The sequence below is a fragment of the Parambassis ranga genome, chromosome 18 (genome assembly GCF_900634625.1).
Source record: "Parambassis ranga chromosome 18, fParRan2.1, whole genome shotgun sequence".
Lineage (NCBI taxonomy): Eukaryota > Metazoa > Chordata > Actinopteri > Ambassidae > Parambassis > Parambassis ranga.
This window is the reverse complement of record NC_041038.1, coordinates 5,055,333-5,071,625: the sequence shown is the minus strand read 5'-3', so window position 1 is coordinate 5,071,625 and position 16,293 is coordinate 5,055,333. Positions and strand designations below refer to the sequence as shown.

At 39.8% G+C, this 16,293-nt stretch overlaps 1 protein-coding gene across 21 annotated transcripts in view; it reads right to left on the bottom strand.

Annotated features, from left to right (window-relative positions):
- The window catches only part of LOC114450699 (ankyrin-2-like), a 124,009-nt gene that overhangs the window by 41,335 nt on the left and 66,381 nt on the right, over window positions 1-16,293 (bottom strand). For 19 of the 21 annotated variants that reach the window (XM_028429008.1, XM_028428988.1, XM_028429001.1 and 16 more), the window contains exons 2-7: window positions 11,143-11,244; window positions 6,776-6,874; window positions 5,552-5,650; window positions 5,360-5,458; window positions 4,966-5,151; window positions 349-447 (exon numbers count right to left, since the gene is read on the bottom strand). In XM_028429008.1, the coding sequence (XP_028284809.1) occupies window positions 349-447; window positions 4,966-5,151; window positions 5,360-5,458; window positions 5,552-5,650; window positions 6,776-6,874; window positions 11,143-11,244 (684 nt within the window). Of the gene's footprint in view, window positions 1-348; window positions 448-1,025; window positions 1,035-2,715; window positions 2,740-4,965; window positions 5,152-5,359; window positions 5,459-5,551; window positions 5,651-6,775; window positions 6,875-6,979; window positions 7,115-11,142; window positions 11,245-16,293 lie in introns of those variants that run through there. The other 2 variants (XM_028429009.1, XM_028428999.1) reach the window with 2 other exon arrangements.

The following is a 16,293-nucleotide window of genomic DNA, read 5'->3' as shown; positions in this document are numbered from 1 at the left end:
AAGGAAAAAAATATATTCACCGGTGACAACAAATGTGACATATGATACAATGCTTGGCTCAGTTTTAACTGTCTGCTTAAAAGATTTATATATTCCTTATTCAACTTAGTAGAATGAGGAATATATAAATCTCTCAGACTCTACTGGCTAGACACCAGTTAGCATTTAACTAGCTAATGCTAATTATAGATTAACTTCTAACATGCTTTTTTTTTCAATTTAAAGTTTGTTCAATTTTATTTTCTGTAATCTTTGCTTATGCGTTTTTATGTTTAACATATGTGTGTTGTTTGTGCCACCTATAATGGTGGAGGGTCATAACACTGGGCTTATTAGTTGTTTTCCTACCCTTGCTGTGAAGTCCACAGCTGCCCCTCGGTTCAGCAGGAGTGTGGCAACATTGACGTTCCCATAGTGGGCAGCAATATGCAGGGGAGTGAAACCACTCTGAAAGACAGACAGGAAACAGACGGACATGCAGAGAGTAAGACAGGCGTTAGACATGAGCTTTGCCCCCAAGTCCTTCAACTCTGACCCTTTTCTTTGGATCCTTAAGTCTTCCCAGCATGCAGCAGTCGCATCAAGCAATAAAAAAAAGAAAAGAACTAAAAAAAAATAATGAAAAAAAAAAAAAACATTTTTGTGAAAACATTTAAGTCTGTGTAGGCACATACAAACCCAAAACACACACATCACAACCATGCACAAATGAAAATAATTCATTGGTTTCAAAATATATTTTAACATGAAGGAATAAACAAGAATAAAAGTAAACAAATAGACGTACAGTGCACACAGACTGTCATCAAGACATCATCACAAAGATAGACCAACTACAACTATACCCAAAATCAACACCAAATTATAGTAAAATCACAAAGTAGGACATAAAGGTTTCCCACCAACACCAAAGTGCACTATGTTAACTGTACGTCTTAGAGGTATTAGAGTCAACAATGAGAAATATACAAGGAAAGTTAGATATTGCAGAGCAGGTTGGAGGAGTTGTGAAATTCTTGCCTTACCTTGCCATTCTGTAAGTGTTGGTCCGATTTAATGTGAAAAAGTTGTTTACAAAAGTGTGAAGAATACAGTGACTAACGTGATGGTTTCAAAACTTTACACAGTCAATAAGCTTAGAATGGTGCAAATGAAGATAGCGTGGATGCAGCATGCTATTCAGGTCTTTGGCCACAAGGTCTTAATTTTATAAGTTCAGAAGCTTCCATGATTCCATTATCATTCCATTATTGATTAGCAAAGTTTGTAGTAGTAAAAGTTATACGCCAGTTACTTATATTTTGCATGCATGTGAAAAAAGACACTTGATCTGGAAGCTGATGTATGGAGGACCAGAGCTGCCAATAACAAAATAAAATGATTTAACCAGCGATTGACTGGTGACCTGTCCAGGGTGTACCCCGCCTCTCACCCGTAGATAGCTGGGATAGGCTCCAGCTCCCTGTGACCCTGCACTGCAGGATAGATGGATTTAACCATTTGTGTGCTCATTATGTAGTGCTTGCTCAGGTGTCAGGCTCTGAGTTTTGGTAAAGCACTTAAAACTATTGTTATTGTAAAAGATTCTATGCACATAAAATTGAATTAAATTAAAATGAATGTTTCAAGAGGAAAAAAATATGATTTAATACATAATTAATGGCAAACTGCATTTTTAGTTCTGGCAAATGTGACGATTTCAAAGATAAATTTGAAATTGTTTTTTTTGGTAGTTAGTTATAATTAATAAATAATAAACAAGTCTAATTTTACATCCTATTGCAATCATAACCAGCTAACATATATATTTGTTTATTATTATTTGCTCTTCTTCCAGTTTTCATTCATACAATTTACCTTTCAACATTATGTTAAGTGTTTTAAAACAAAAACAATTATATATATTTAATTACGGTATTTGTTTTGGCAAGCTCAATTTTTCAGTAATATTTTCATTTTATAAGATTTGCCATGTGCACTGATAGGAAATAAAATTACAATTTGATTAAAAGATTCCATTTTTATTTTGGCAGTGCTGGTCTTCCATACAGACATAGTATACTGTTGTATTTTTAGTCAGCATGTCAGCGTATTTATATATATATTTATATTTAAAATGCTCTAAGTAGTTCATAGTGCATTTCTAGAAACCATGCAACACAACAAAAATAGACAAAAGACAGACCAACAGACAGCATACATCCACAGCTTTACAAAAAACTGCAACAGCACAATATTCAAATAAAACCCTCAGGGGGAAAAATGCAGTCATTTTAAATAAATCAGTGAACATGTCAATCATCATGAATTATTTCTACATGTATTAACTCAGAGAGGAGAAAACAAAAAACAAAAGCTGAGCCAGTGACAAAATAAATAGAAAAAAAAGAAAAATGAAAGTGCATAAAGAAATATTATGAATAATAAAATTAAAAAGCCAAAGATAATTGATACACACGCTGTGCAGTGCCTGGCACAGGACACATGGCAGTGGCTTGGCCATTCAGTCAGCCATGCATGGTGGCCTCTTATTATACAAGTACCTAACCAACCGAAACCATGAGAAAATGAGAAAATGAACCAAATTACAGTTGATGTACACCATGCAGTGCTGTGGTCGTGACAAAATAAAGGTAGTGGAGAGAAAGGAAAAAGGAACCACAGAGACGGGACTGAACAGTGAATCTGTGGAGCGTTAAAGGAGCGTGTGTATACCTCAGTAGTCCTATTGACCATCATCTGTTGCAGGAGGAATGAGGGAGGGAAAGATCAGTTCAGTTAGGTGGGTGGACACAGTACTGTGCTGTAGTTGATGCACAGCAGCTCACAGGCAGCTGTACAGTCACAAACTAAACCGGTAAGTGACGTGGCTGGAGCGGGTCACTGTCCTTGTGAAATATATCAAATAACGTCTTTTTGCCCCATTGCAATAAAAGGTTATGTTTAATAAGATTTAAATGTCACTATTTTTAGAGGTTTCTCACTCTAACATTCAGCTATATAAGCTATATCAGTCACCACACAACAAGAAAGAAGGAAAGATAAGGCTGGACATGATGAAAAAGAGATGATGTAGAACTGATGGCAGTGCTTGTTCAGGTGTTAGAACCCACCAATCACAGCAGACTATCAGAAGGGAGATGACCAATAACACTATGCTAGCTGCTTGATGGTAATTTTAAACACCATTGAATGCTAAACATAAAAGATACAACTTGATTTTCTTTTTATCAGCAGTAGTGACCTATCTGAGCCATTTCTCACAGTGCAACCAACTATTTACTGGTGACAAGCTAACATTTAGCTCATTTATCTGAATAAGCTTAATTTATTCTACTTTTTACAGATTCTTGCAATGCTAATCTGATAATTTTACCCTTTCAATCAGCAGTCCTTGGACTGTTTTCCCAGTGTACTGAGCCATACCTACATACTGTAACATATGACTTATGTATAAGTGTGTGATTGTAGAGGCTGCAGTTTATAGCTGCTCTCCTCTGGGCCTTCCTTGTGAGTCATATTGAGCATCCTAGCAGCAGAAGCATTTATAGCAGCATTTTAGCAAAGACATGCACACACCCAGAGCCGAGTCTACTGTGTTATTTCTTACATAACAACATAAATGGTGCCTTGTTGAAATATGAAATAGTAGACTGATAAGCAGGTGTAGTGAGTAAAATGTCACTCTAGTCACGTCGCTTAAAGCCACTACCCGGTATCAGAAGTACAGCCTAACATTAAGTCAAATATCAACATGAAATTCTGAGTTTCCACTAATAGCAGGTTGTCACTTTAACCCCTCCCACCCCTTGCTGATGGTCAAAATACAACCTTCAACCCTCCCACACACACTGTTTGCATGCAGGCTTAGATATGACCACCATACAACCTGCAGACAGTGGCACACTCCATGCAGTGGACAGTGCTACACTTAGACACCGGTGCAGCGAGGTAGGAGGGGGTGATGAGGGGAAGTGTGTGAGAGGAAGCATTTAAAGAGAGAAAGGAAAAAAAGAGGGAGAGACCCAGTTAGTGGCAGGACCAGGAGTGACGTGGCAGGCACAGAGACACTGAATGAGAGAGAGAGTAAGGGAGAGAGAGAGACAGACTGATGGAAACACAGACACTATACACATCTGTACAGCTTCATGACACATGGACACATCAGAACATCAGCTGTCTTCTATTGTAAATATACTTTCTATTTACTCCCGCTGTGATTGGTATCTGGATATTTTATCAGAGTTGCAGTTAGTAAAAGATCCTGTTACTTTGGATTTAAGTATTATAGAGTTACAAACCAAAACCAAAACAACACATTACCTGATATGCACCTAAACATATATACGTTTTGACATATGGGTAGTAACATCATTATTGCCAGAAGAAAGACTTTTCTGTCATTTCTGTTGGTCTGAGCAGCTTCTCCCAGCAAAAAGGTAGGAGTGTCATCGCTGTGGGCTTACATATCATTCCTGTGGGTATAGCGTCTCATCATAAATGCCACCATGACAATGAGTACAACTACAAATTCTTTACAGCCCACACAAAGCAACTCCATGTTATTGTACTGGAACGTCACCTTCCATGAAACTGTTCTCTGCCAGCTTTCCACCTACTTTTCGACTTTGCATAACAATAACCAAAGAAAATTGAGACCCTGTGATTATGAAGATATCATAAGAACAGCTTAATAAGGTCCCTAATAATCAGGATAACTTATCCAGATACACATCACAGTGAAACATCTGGGAAGCAAGGTGGACTCTCATGTAGTGGACATGACAGATTTCAGTGCTTAACTTCAGCTTGAGCCAAATAAACCACAGTGTCATACTGTATCATTCACAGTAGCACTTCAACTGCATATTTTGTTAAGGTATTTAGCCACAAACACAGAACACCAGGTTAGCTTGACTTCCACACATGCAGACCTTTGCAAGTTAAACTGTGCTGTGATCATACCTTGGACTGGACATCAGCGTTGTGGTCATTCTGGAGGAGCAGGGCGGCTGATTTGGTGTCATCCTTGCGGGCAGCAATGTGCAAGGCAGGCAGGCGGACTTTGCCTTTAGTATCATTCTCCAGTAAGATGGACACCACCTGGTTGTGGCCCTGCTGGAGGGCAATGGCCAGAGGGGTGAAGCCATCCTGGGAGAGAAGAAGAGAAGAAAAGAAATAATTAGAAAGAAAGAACCCAAGATGTGAGTGGAGCACTATAACTGGTCAGAAGAGGATGACTTGGAGACATTTTTGACCTTTAAAAGTCAAAATTCTACAAAGTTGTGAAAAATCACAGACATCAGCTGTTATACAATGTTCACACATCCATGTCTCCTCACATACACACTCCTCTCACCTCTGTAGCAATGCTCTGGTTGCCTCCATTCTCAAGCAGGTAGCGCACCACATCCAGGTGATTCTCCTGGGCGGCCATGTAGAGAGGAGTGAATCCATTCTAAGACACATAAACAATACATGTGTTTAGTCAAACAACCCAAAAGAAGGCTCAGGTAGAAGTGATGAAATACTTTGAGTAGCAGAGACTCACCTGAGACTGTGCGTTGATGTCAGCTCCTCGTTTGACCAGGATCTTCACGACTTCAGCCTGACCAGCCAGAGAGGATATGTGAAGTGCTGTGTTCCCTTTCTGGATAAAAGGAAAACATAAAATGCTTTAAAATCCTGATGACCACGACAAAGTGTCAGGATTTCTTGTGGTATCTTTTTCACAGGTGTTACCAATGTGGATATAAAACGGAGCTCCACCTGATTTAGATATTCAACTACCAGTAAATGGATCATACAGACCAGCCAAATAACTATGTTTTTTTTGCCAAATCCTGTCAGGTCTGATTTCAGAGGATTTACTTCAGTAAAATGTGAAATATTCCTGCCTACACTAATTATCACTCACATCACACCATGCTGTTACACAACTGCCGTGTAGTACGTAGTTGCATTTTGGAGCGACACCAATATGAGTCACTACAGCATTCAGTAATCAGGCTGGGCCTTCTCTAATTTCAGGAGTTGGAATGATAAGCATCAAGCCTCCATGTTTACTACTCCACTGAACATGTCAGCTTACTGTGGCTCTTCACTTTCTCCATATATCTATGTCAACACTAAATGATGTGTATTTTTCATTGAGTGATGTCACTGATTAAAGTGCATCTGATTTTTTAAAGTCTTTTCAAAGATATTTTAATGCCTTTGTTTAATTTACTTTTACAATCTGGCTAGCCGGACACAATTGTGGTTTGATTTTGTTTTTTATTGCACTACTGAGTACTTTTATTTAGTGCATTGCTGTTGTATAATACAGCCTAAATCAAACAACACCCCTTAAAATAGTTTCTTTTGTCACATTAAGCCTAATCAATAAATAGTGAAAGAAAAAAACACAAGATGCAGGACTTTTCAAAGCAAGAAAGTAGCAGTTGTCAGGCCTTTGGAAAGAAAATATATACATAAAATGCAAAGTCACTTCTTGCTGTCACCATAGGCCATCATCACACCTACAACACAGCTGTTATTGCCAGTACTTCCTGGATTACATGTATTGACCACACAATAGATTTTTGTATACTTAGATTCAGCATTTCTTTCTTATTTGTGCAAAGTTGACTAAAACATGTTATATCATTTTTCAGCTGACTATTGTGCTGACTATTCTTCAGGATGAGAACCCTCAGGTCAGCACTGTAAACTCTCTCTTCTTTCATCTTTTCAGTCTCTACAGTCTGCTCAGTGGGAGGATGAGTTATCTTACCTTTGTGGCTGAATCCACTGATGCACCTCTCTCCAGTAGCTCCTGCACCAGATCCACGTGGCCCTCCTTGGCTGCCAGGTGCAGTGCATTAAGTCCATTCTGGAAGAAGAAAAAAAGAACACGGGGGAGGAAATGTCAGGTCTGAAGTACTAGGACCCCACAATGACAAAAAGGTAGATCCAAATTGAAAGGAGAAGGGATTACCTCCTCCTCCAGGTCCACGGCTAAGTGAGCCTGACTGCCTTTCTGTGTGTCCATCTTTTGAACACTGCACTCCTTCACTCTCACATGTGGAGAGTGGAATATCAAAGCTGACTATCTGAGTTGTGTTAGAAGCTGTGCTATGTTATGCTGCTGTGGAGCAGAGCCAGTACTCAGTATAAAGTTATATATAGAGTTGTGTATTTGTGTATTTCTCTGTCACACAAACATCTACTTGTCTCATTCGGAAGAGCTCCGAACTACATTAAATATTTTGGTATTGATTTTTAATAGCTGAATGTGCAAATAAATCTTCAGTCTTCCCTTTCATGTGATACACGTGCAAGTTTCAAGTTGTAAACCACTCATTTCCTCTATATTCATATCTATATTTGACAGATGAGAGTTGTGTGCTGCAGGGAGGAGGCGGGACAGCTGACAGATATGACTCAGCACAAGTAAATGAGCTTGAAAACTGGCAGATTGACACATAAACATAAGTGTTAGGAAGATTCTGCAAAGACATGAACTGTTTTCATGGTTGGTTAATGGAGAGTCAGTGTGAGTAGATACCTTTTCATAAATATACATTTAATTGTCTGATTAATTTGCAAAATAAAACAAAAAAAATACATATATGAAGAGCAATAGATGCACATTGGAGGGAAAAGAAGTAAAAATAAATAAATGAAAACAAACATAATATTATTCAATAATCTTTTTAGCATCACAAGCATTGGGTCTCTGCACAAAAAGAGCTGTTGTGTCGATAAATACTTTTCTCTGACTGCCAAACTAGCCCTTCGTCACAAACACCCATGAGGCTCATGGTCCCACTGGACTCCTCAGGTCCCTATAGAGGCAGCCTGTGGGATCCCAAAGCGAGCGAATCCTCGTTCTAGAGTAATCTGACTGTGCTTGAGTTGCTTTTGCTCTGAGGTATTCCACAGCTGGGAGGAAGCTGTTTAACAGGGAGAGTGGAATATGCTGTGCACCTGTCTGATATATTGCACATCATTGTAGCCACAATGAACACTAGTTAAAAATAATGCTAATAATTTCAGTGCTAATGCAGAAAAGCTAAGGGATCCATTAACCCTTCAATCCTCCAATATTAACTGTAGCTGCCACAGTGCTGCAGAAATAAATGGCTTTATTCAACCTATTCAATGGCATGTGAAGAAAATTTATGACAGCCATAAAACAGCAGGGGAGAACATAACAGCAAACCTGTGAAGCGTATTTTTTCTTCTCAGAACAAGCATCAAACGATCTGTTTGAAGTAGCACCTGTCACTGTATTCCCATAAAAAAAAATAAAAAGCCATTTTTCAGCTGTGCTTCCTATCAGACTGCAGGCATGAACTTCTTCCTGTCCCATTCCTCTCAAAGGATACAACGGATAGAGGTTACCAGTTCAAATCCATCAATTATTTGGGTAGAAAATTTTATTTGGCCACTTATGACATTTATATGTTATCTGTATACAGAAGCCTGCAGTATATCCTCATGCATTCCCTGGCTTTCTGTCTATAGTATGGAGCACACGCTGCTAATACTTGTAAAACTACAACCTCCCATTAACCCTCTTAGGTCCAGTTCATCTTTGTACACCCTTCCACTGTGCCCTCCATTCACCTCCAGTTACCCACTAACCCCTTCATCATGCTCCGCACCCTGTCCACCCACTCCTCCATCTATAATACCAGCCACCTCATTCTGTCAGCTCACAGGAACACAATCACTTAGGAGACCATTCCCAATTATCTGTGCGATCTATTACACCAGCAGTTTCAATGCAATGCAAATGTGATGTGGTGAACATCTAATTTAACACGGTGCAGTCATCTCAGAGGAGCGAACCAGTCATAATCCGAGTAAATAGCAGCTCATCAGCGCTATAATCAGCATCACATCACAGTAAAACACTAATGTCCATTAGTCACTTTAAAGGTTCAGAGTCTCTCTCACAAAATAATTAAAGAAATGTTAAGCGTAGCGTGATGCTAAATAAAATTTTCCACACAAAACCCTCAGTAAAACTTGCAGTATTATGTTAACTCTCTGCACATGTAGCAGTGTTAGCATCACAGCTGAGCAGATGGTGGTGAAGTAGGTCAAATAATGTTTTTACACTAAGTGGCTTGTAGTAGTAATAGTTAATAAACAATAAAATATATATTTTTATGACTAATATAACCCTGACAACTACAATATTAAAAATCAGCATATTGTACATCTAAAAAACCATCAGTCCATGAGCACTGAGACAGGTAAGTCCTCTGTGTATCAAAAACCATTTACTGGTAACTAGTCACAACACTGCATCATAGTAATAGAATCCTTAAAGTCCCATAGGTGTCAACCCATCAGTTCTGACTGATGTTATGGCCTCTTTCTTGTCAACGTGATCGATTTGCACATTTATGTGTTCCACAAATCACAAAGAAAGCTCAGGGTCAAATGTCCTTTATGTTGCCATTTAAAACAGCAACAAGAGTGAACATAAACATTTGATGCCATGTTCACATCCATCTACTGAGGTGACAATAGTTGTATTTGGCATCATAGTCTATGTGAGTCTGACAGCAGCAGCTCTGACTCACTATCTGTCAGCCTTTGTTTGGCTCTTAGTTGTGTCACTCCATTTGTAGTTTGTATTACAAGGCAACTGTTAGTGTTTTTTATTTTGTAAGGGTTCTCAATTAAAACACAAGCGACATTGAGTCAGCAGAGGCACTGGACAAACACATCGGTTTTATGATGTGAAAGAGTTTGTTAGTCTGCCTTCGAATGAAATCGGACGAATGACATGTCAGTTCTCATTCATTCAAATGTGAACTTCAGAACAAAATGATTGGCTGTAGCACATGGCATTTAGGTCTGCACTTTGTGTCAGTCCATACTCTGTTACCATTCAGGACAGTAAGCTGTTGTTGTTTCCTTGAAGACACTCAAACAAGAGAGCTTTGCCATTTAAACACACAGGGTCTGTCTCCACTTAGGGACCGGGTCTTTTGAAGGGGCGTAACCTAAGGTGGATTTAGTGACCCTTGCTTGCATGCTCTTTGGCTGTTACCCTTACATATATGGAGGTCTTTGTATGGTTTTAAAAAAATCAATGTAGGCACTTAAGTGGGATACAGTGATTGTCTTACTTCAAACACACAGCTACATTAAATGGCCATAATCAAAACTCAGCCAGCTCTTGGACAATTGTGTCAATTTGAGTCAATTTGCTGATGAGATGCAGCTGAATCTCCTGAGTTATAGGCTCTTAACTGTGATATCAATACATGACTGAGAGCACAGACACATCCCTGCTGGCAGGTTCAAGCATAAGACATTATTATTAGTATCTGTCATCACAGGTACAGTGTCCTCCCTCTATAGTACGTATAGTTTATGGTGTGTGAGACTGAAATGTCTTATTTATAGAAGGAAAGAAGACAGCCTTGGTCTCTATGTATGTCTCTGCCTCCTGCTTCATATTATATATATTATATCATATTGATTTTAATAAGCTGACCTTCCTAACTGGCCTTAACCATTTCAAAGCTTTACCCAAACTGTCTAGATTAAAATATCTGCAAGTGAACTTGATCCATGCATCACTCCTTACCTTTTTATCCTCTAACAAACTACCCACACACCACAGGGTCACTGGCAACCCTTAGATTTCCATTCCATGTGACCTTTGTTTACCAGGTTGCTCATTATGGCTGTTGCCAGGACAGGACTGTTTACATCCTATCAGGTTTCAGAGCCTACCCCCCCCCACTTCAACCATGGCTGGAATGCTAATGGGCTTAGAGGAAACTAGATAATGAGTAAGCCTAAATAAAGAAACTCTCCGATCAAGCACAGTTGCCTCTCTGATAGGAATGACATTATTATATAATAATAACGAGATTAACACTAACACACAAAGCAGCAATTAAAACTTATGTGAGGCCAATTATCACTCAGCAAAGTCTGTGCTAAAGAGTTAGCACTGGCTTTAGCCGCAAGAGTACTGTACGTCCAAGTGTTGTACACGACCTTCACAACAGCAGCTGATGGAAACCAAAGCAACGGTAAAAGGACAGTAAACACTGGACACAAGTGTGACTATTATTAACACTAAATGCTGTGTGTGTGACAGATGTGACGTTAGTCATCTCCTACCTGATTGCAGGTGCTGATGTCCACGCCCCCTTTCAGATATTCCAAAACCTTGTCGATGTTCCCTGCCCTCGCTGCTCGCAGGAAACTGGTGTTACTGTCCGACTGAAAGAAACAGAGAAGAAGAGAAGGTGAATAATATGTACATAAACTCCACATTTTGTCTTTGACTGCTGAACACTGTCAGGATGTCAACCTGATATCAACTCAAACACAGCCAGCCATTGACCGTTCACTCTGTGGCATTGTATAGGACTCTACCATAGGACTGGTGGTAGAAGAGTTGACAATCTTTTATTAAAATCTATGTTTCCAAGTAACACCACAACGTTTTTCGTAGTGTCCCACAAGGATCTGTTCTAGGACCTCCTTTGTTTAAACTTTTTAAGCTTCCACATGGCCTCTTGTGGTTGATCAAAATAAGTAAAAAGTAAAGTATACTATTGCAACACCAATTTTAGCCATCCAGTCAAAGCTATATACCAACCTCTCCAACATGGAAGGTGTATAGTGCTGAAGATTGTATGCAAACACACTGAAATACAAAATTAGACTTAAATGGTGCCTTTACAGCTCATTTACATATTTGCATGACATTGTGCTTTACAAATAAACAACATCATATCTATGGGTCAGTCCTGAGTCATGTTTACAGTATGCACCTTATGTAACAATTGTTTGCAGGGTATCACAATTAATAATTGCATGTGGTAATTGTGCATTTTTATATAGACATAGAGCGTTCTCTAAGTACACCACAATGTTTGTGTCCCTTTGGAAGGACATGTTCCCTGTCTGTGTTTGGATGCTGAGTGAACTGCAGTTGGAAACAGACCAGGACTGTAAGAACGCAGAGTGATTCAGCATTTTCCTCTTCACTAAAGCTAAATCCTGGCACACATACAGAGAGTTCAAAGCTCCCATCTCTCTGCTCCTCTTGTGGAAAAACACAGCGCGATGCTTATTTTTACTGCATTCAAACTGCGTTACTACTTCCGCTGGGAGGTCAGAGGTCAAACGCAGGAACAAGGCTGATGCAGATTTGTCTTGCTCATGAACGCTTTTGCAGATATTCTGTTTTGCCTAAAATTATTTCTGACAGCTGTCCTTTCCTTCATCCCAGTCTGTCACTCAGTCAGGCGGTTCCTGGGAGATCAGAGAAAATAATGCAGCGCTGATGATGTATAAAACAAGCAAAGACACTGCAGCACTTCTCACACATAGTGATAACTGTGGTCTGATGTTTGCAGCTGACCTGCAGTCAGCGACTGAGTGGCTGCTGCAAAGAACTGCACTGCATCACTCACACCAACACCATCACCTGAAGGGACCGAGCTGAGGATTCTGCATGGATTACACTGCTGTGTGGAAGTTTTTAGGATTACAATCCGGACAATCATTACTTTTGGCTTATTCCAACATAATATAAAAACTTTTTATACAGCTGCATAGAATACTTCTGGCATCACAGGTACATTCAATAGCTAATTACTGAAAATGTCAATACTGTATCTCAAAAACATCTCTATACATGTAATACTGCAGGGTACAGCTTAAGATGTGTATTATTTCAGTTGACTGATTTCTAAGCAAGCTTTTAGAGCCCCTGGCCCCTCAGAACAAATTTCTATTTGCATTTTGAAAGCTGAACCATCAGATAAAATATACAATGCAACTGAATCATCCATCCTTCACACAGCTCAGTACATCATGTCCAGACTTTGTCTAAGGCAACTTCCTCCAGTTCCTCCTGAGGGAACCCCAGTCGCCAGCTGGGAGCCCTCCAACAGGTCCTAAGGGACTCCATCCAGGTGGCCCCTGTCAGATGCCTAAACCAACTGGCGTCTCTAAATAATGAGGACTCTTTTTTGGAGAGTCCCCTGGATTTCCAAACTCCTGACTCCTGAATCACAGATTGTAAGACTGGCAAGCAAAGAAATCTCATTGTTCTTTCTGACTAGTCAACTGAGAGCGTCTCCTTATGGCTCAAGATCCCACATACTGAAAGATCTCCTTCACCTAGAAGGAGCATGCCACACCAAAGGTGCTTCTGGACATGATGAGAATGTAGGTCTGCCGAAGGCAATGTATATGAGTGATGAGTCAACAAGGAAATTATAAGGTCATAGTTAGTGATAAAAAGCTTCAGGTACAGAAAAACATTTTATAACATTTGCACCCTGAACCAGTATCATCTCTGAAATTCCAGTCCACTCCAATATCTGTACAGTTACAGGTTATAATTTGGAATCTTATAAACTACATACTCTACAGTAGCTCTACTAAACCATGCTGCCTCGCATTTAGTTACAGAGTTAGCATTGTTTTCTAGCAGAACACAAGAGTACAAAGCAGCCATTACAACAATCACTCCTGATAATATCCTCACATTCCCCTCAGAGCTGCAGTCACATTATGCAAGACCTTGCTCTAATCATCTTTCTGTGACTGGCTGGTTGCTATAGTGACACTTAGACCAACAGGACCCTCAGACAACTGTGGCTTTTGAATGGAAAACACTTAGCACAGGAGAGAAAAGGCAGAATTGTGCATCCCACAGAGATAGTTTCGTAACTCCTAGTTATAAGAAGCTTAAACAGTTTGTGGCTCTCTGATGGGGAGAAGTTCTGAACGTGATGTACAAATCAGAGAAATCTGCTCAGACAGGCTTACAGTTACATGAAGGTCGTGTCTGGGATAAATCTTAATATGAAGAAATGAAAAAGGAAATTAAACAGGCATGAAGGTCCCTGTTATTCTGGAACTGGTTTGTATTTACAGTCCTCTCTGTGTGTTCCTGCTTATGTTTCAATGTGTCTTGACACATTACTTCATAACTTAATCAAACCTGCCAGGCGTGACAAAGTGCCATGTTAAAGCTCCCCCACCAACACACAACATCAAACATTTACAAAGTCAGTCTTCTTCTGCTGAGCACCAGAAGCCGTATCAATAATTCAAACCCATCACCTAAACCGTCCCTAACACATGCACAGCGAGGGACCATGTGCCCAGGCTGGGAGCATCCTCACCCCTCCCAGTTGCCATGGAGACAAGCACTGCCCTCAGGTGGTAACCATGACAACAGGGCTTTCTATGTGTCAGCAAAGCTAGCAAAGTAGGCACACAAAACATAAAGGACAATGGCAATGCCAGGTCTGAACACAGACAGTGAGAACTAGTGTGTGTGTGTGTGTGTGTGTGTGATCAGAATTCTGCCTTTTCTGAGAAATGAACATTCTCACTTTGAAAAAGACACTTATCAATAAGCAAAAACCTAAATAATATTTTCACAGTGGCCTCTTACCGCTAAAGCTTGTGTTTACGTCAGATTTTTAGGTGACATTACATGAAATTACCCTGGGTTGCTATTGCCAAGTTAAAGTAAAGCCAGCCAACAACAACAACAACAAGCTTAACAAGCTAATAAATCTAATTCAAAGCCCCCTGGCTAGCTTTCAAGCTGCATGTCAACAACCTCGATCAAGGTTTTTTCTGCTTCTTCTTCTGTGTTTTCTTCACTCTTTAATGCTAAACAGGAGTTTGTTTATTGTGGCCACAACCTTGACACATTGTAGAAGACCAATAGACAGAAAGGCAAATTTTGTTCACCAACTGTCCACAAAAACATTCGTCATTCTGCTATTACTTTGTCCAGTGTAAAAGGAATGGAAAGGGAAGAAAATTAAGAGAGAGGGATGCTGCACAAAATATGATGTAGCTGAAAGCTGTACAACATGCCAGAAAGTACAAATTACGTAGTTTTTTTTGTAAATCTTTCCAAGGTCAAGAATGAACTCTTGCCCTGAAACCAATGAAGATCTGACTTGTTTCACATAACTGTGATTCAGTTGAAGGAGTAAATTCTATTCAGAGGTGCCTGGATGGGATAACAGTAAGTCTGTTTACTAGCAACTGCACTGCTGATATTAAAAGCTGTGCACACATCAGTTGATGAACACAGCTTTGAGATCAGCAGGAGTGCAAATAATACAATAGATAATAACCAGATGTGAGGCACCAAATACCAAAGGTATAGAAAAGAGGTACATAATAACAAATATAGCCTTTTCCAATTCATTAAGCTCAGGCAGACAAAACTGTGACTATGATACATATTTCCCCATGTTTCCATTATATATGGTGATCAAGGTCAGCTAATCTGTATACAACACACACCTTGGATGATAATTTGAAAGTGGCTTGGGGCAGTTTTCAGCCAATTATAGCTCTCCCTATGGACCCATAGATATAAAGTGCTTCAGCTTTTACATACCTAAATTTGAACATGTAAATATGCACACTGTAAAACCCCATTCATACTCAGCAAATGTGTAGAACATACGACTGTAAAGTTATTTTCATCTAACATCGCTAGTTCACATGTTGCAAGCTGTATTCACCACTTTGTAGGTTGCAGGATAGAGAGGCACTCTGAAACTGCTACAACTACTATCAATGTAAGAGGAGGCCAAAGGTCAGAGGTCAACACGCAGCTCTTTGTGTCTAAAAACAGGACATAGGTGGGCTGGCCTTAGGGAGACTGCAGCCTAATGTACAACACTACAGGCAACAAGGTTTAAGCACATATAGTTACATATTGTCCTAATGTGATTTTAGGAGTGAAGCCTTGTCTTTCACTATGTGGCTGCACCCAGAACATGCAGGTTGACAGCTGATTTACTGTATGTGTTGAGCTTACAAGCATGGCCATGGGAACTAACCACACTGACACAGGCAGTGAAAGCAGACATGTTGGAGTTATCTGCAGTCACCTATGGAAAAATACACTTGTCAAAAACAGGTTAACAATCTCCACGATCATAGTCGAGACATGTGTGGGATGAAGACATGCATTTCTTACATTGTGGGTATGATTAGGCAGTAGCACTATTATGTGCAAGAGATATGGGGGGAGACAGCATGGTGACATAAATCAGAGAAATACTGCAGAGGGATGATGTGACTTCCCTTGCACAGTGAGTGTCCTGAGTGAGGAATGTCATCTCTGACTTGTTTTTTTCTGCTTCTTCTCTCCTTCATGCTATCAGTAATAGCAGCTCAGCTGGAGCCTGTGCTGCCAGAGGTCACTGCTGGTTGTCAGGTTATCACCTCCTCCTCCGGCTCCTACACACAGACCAATTACAGCAGTCT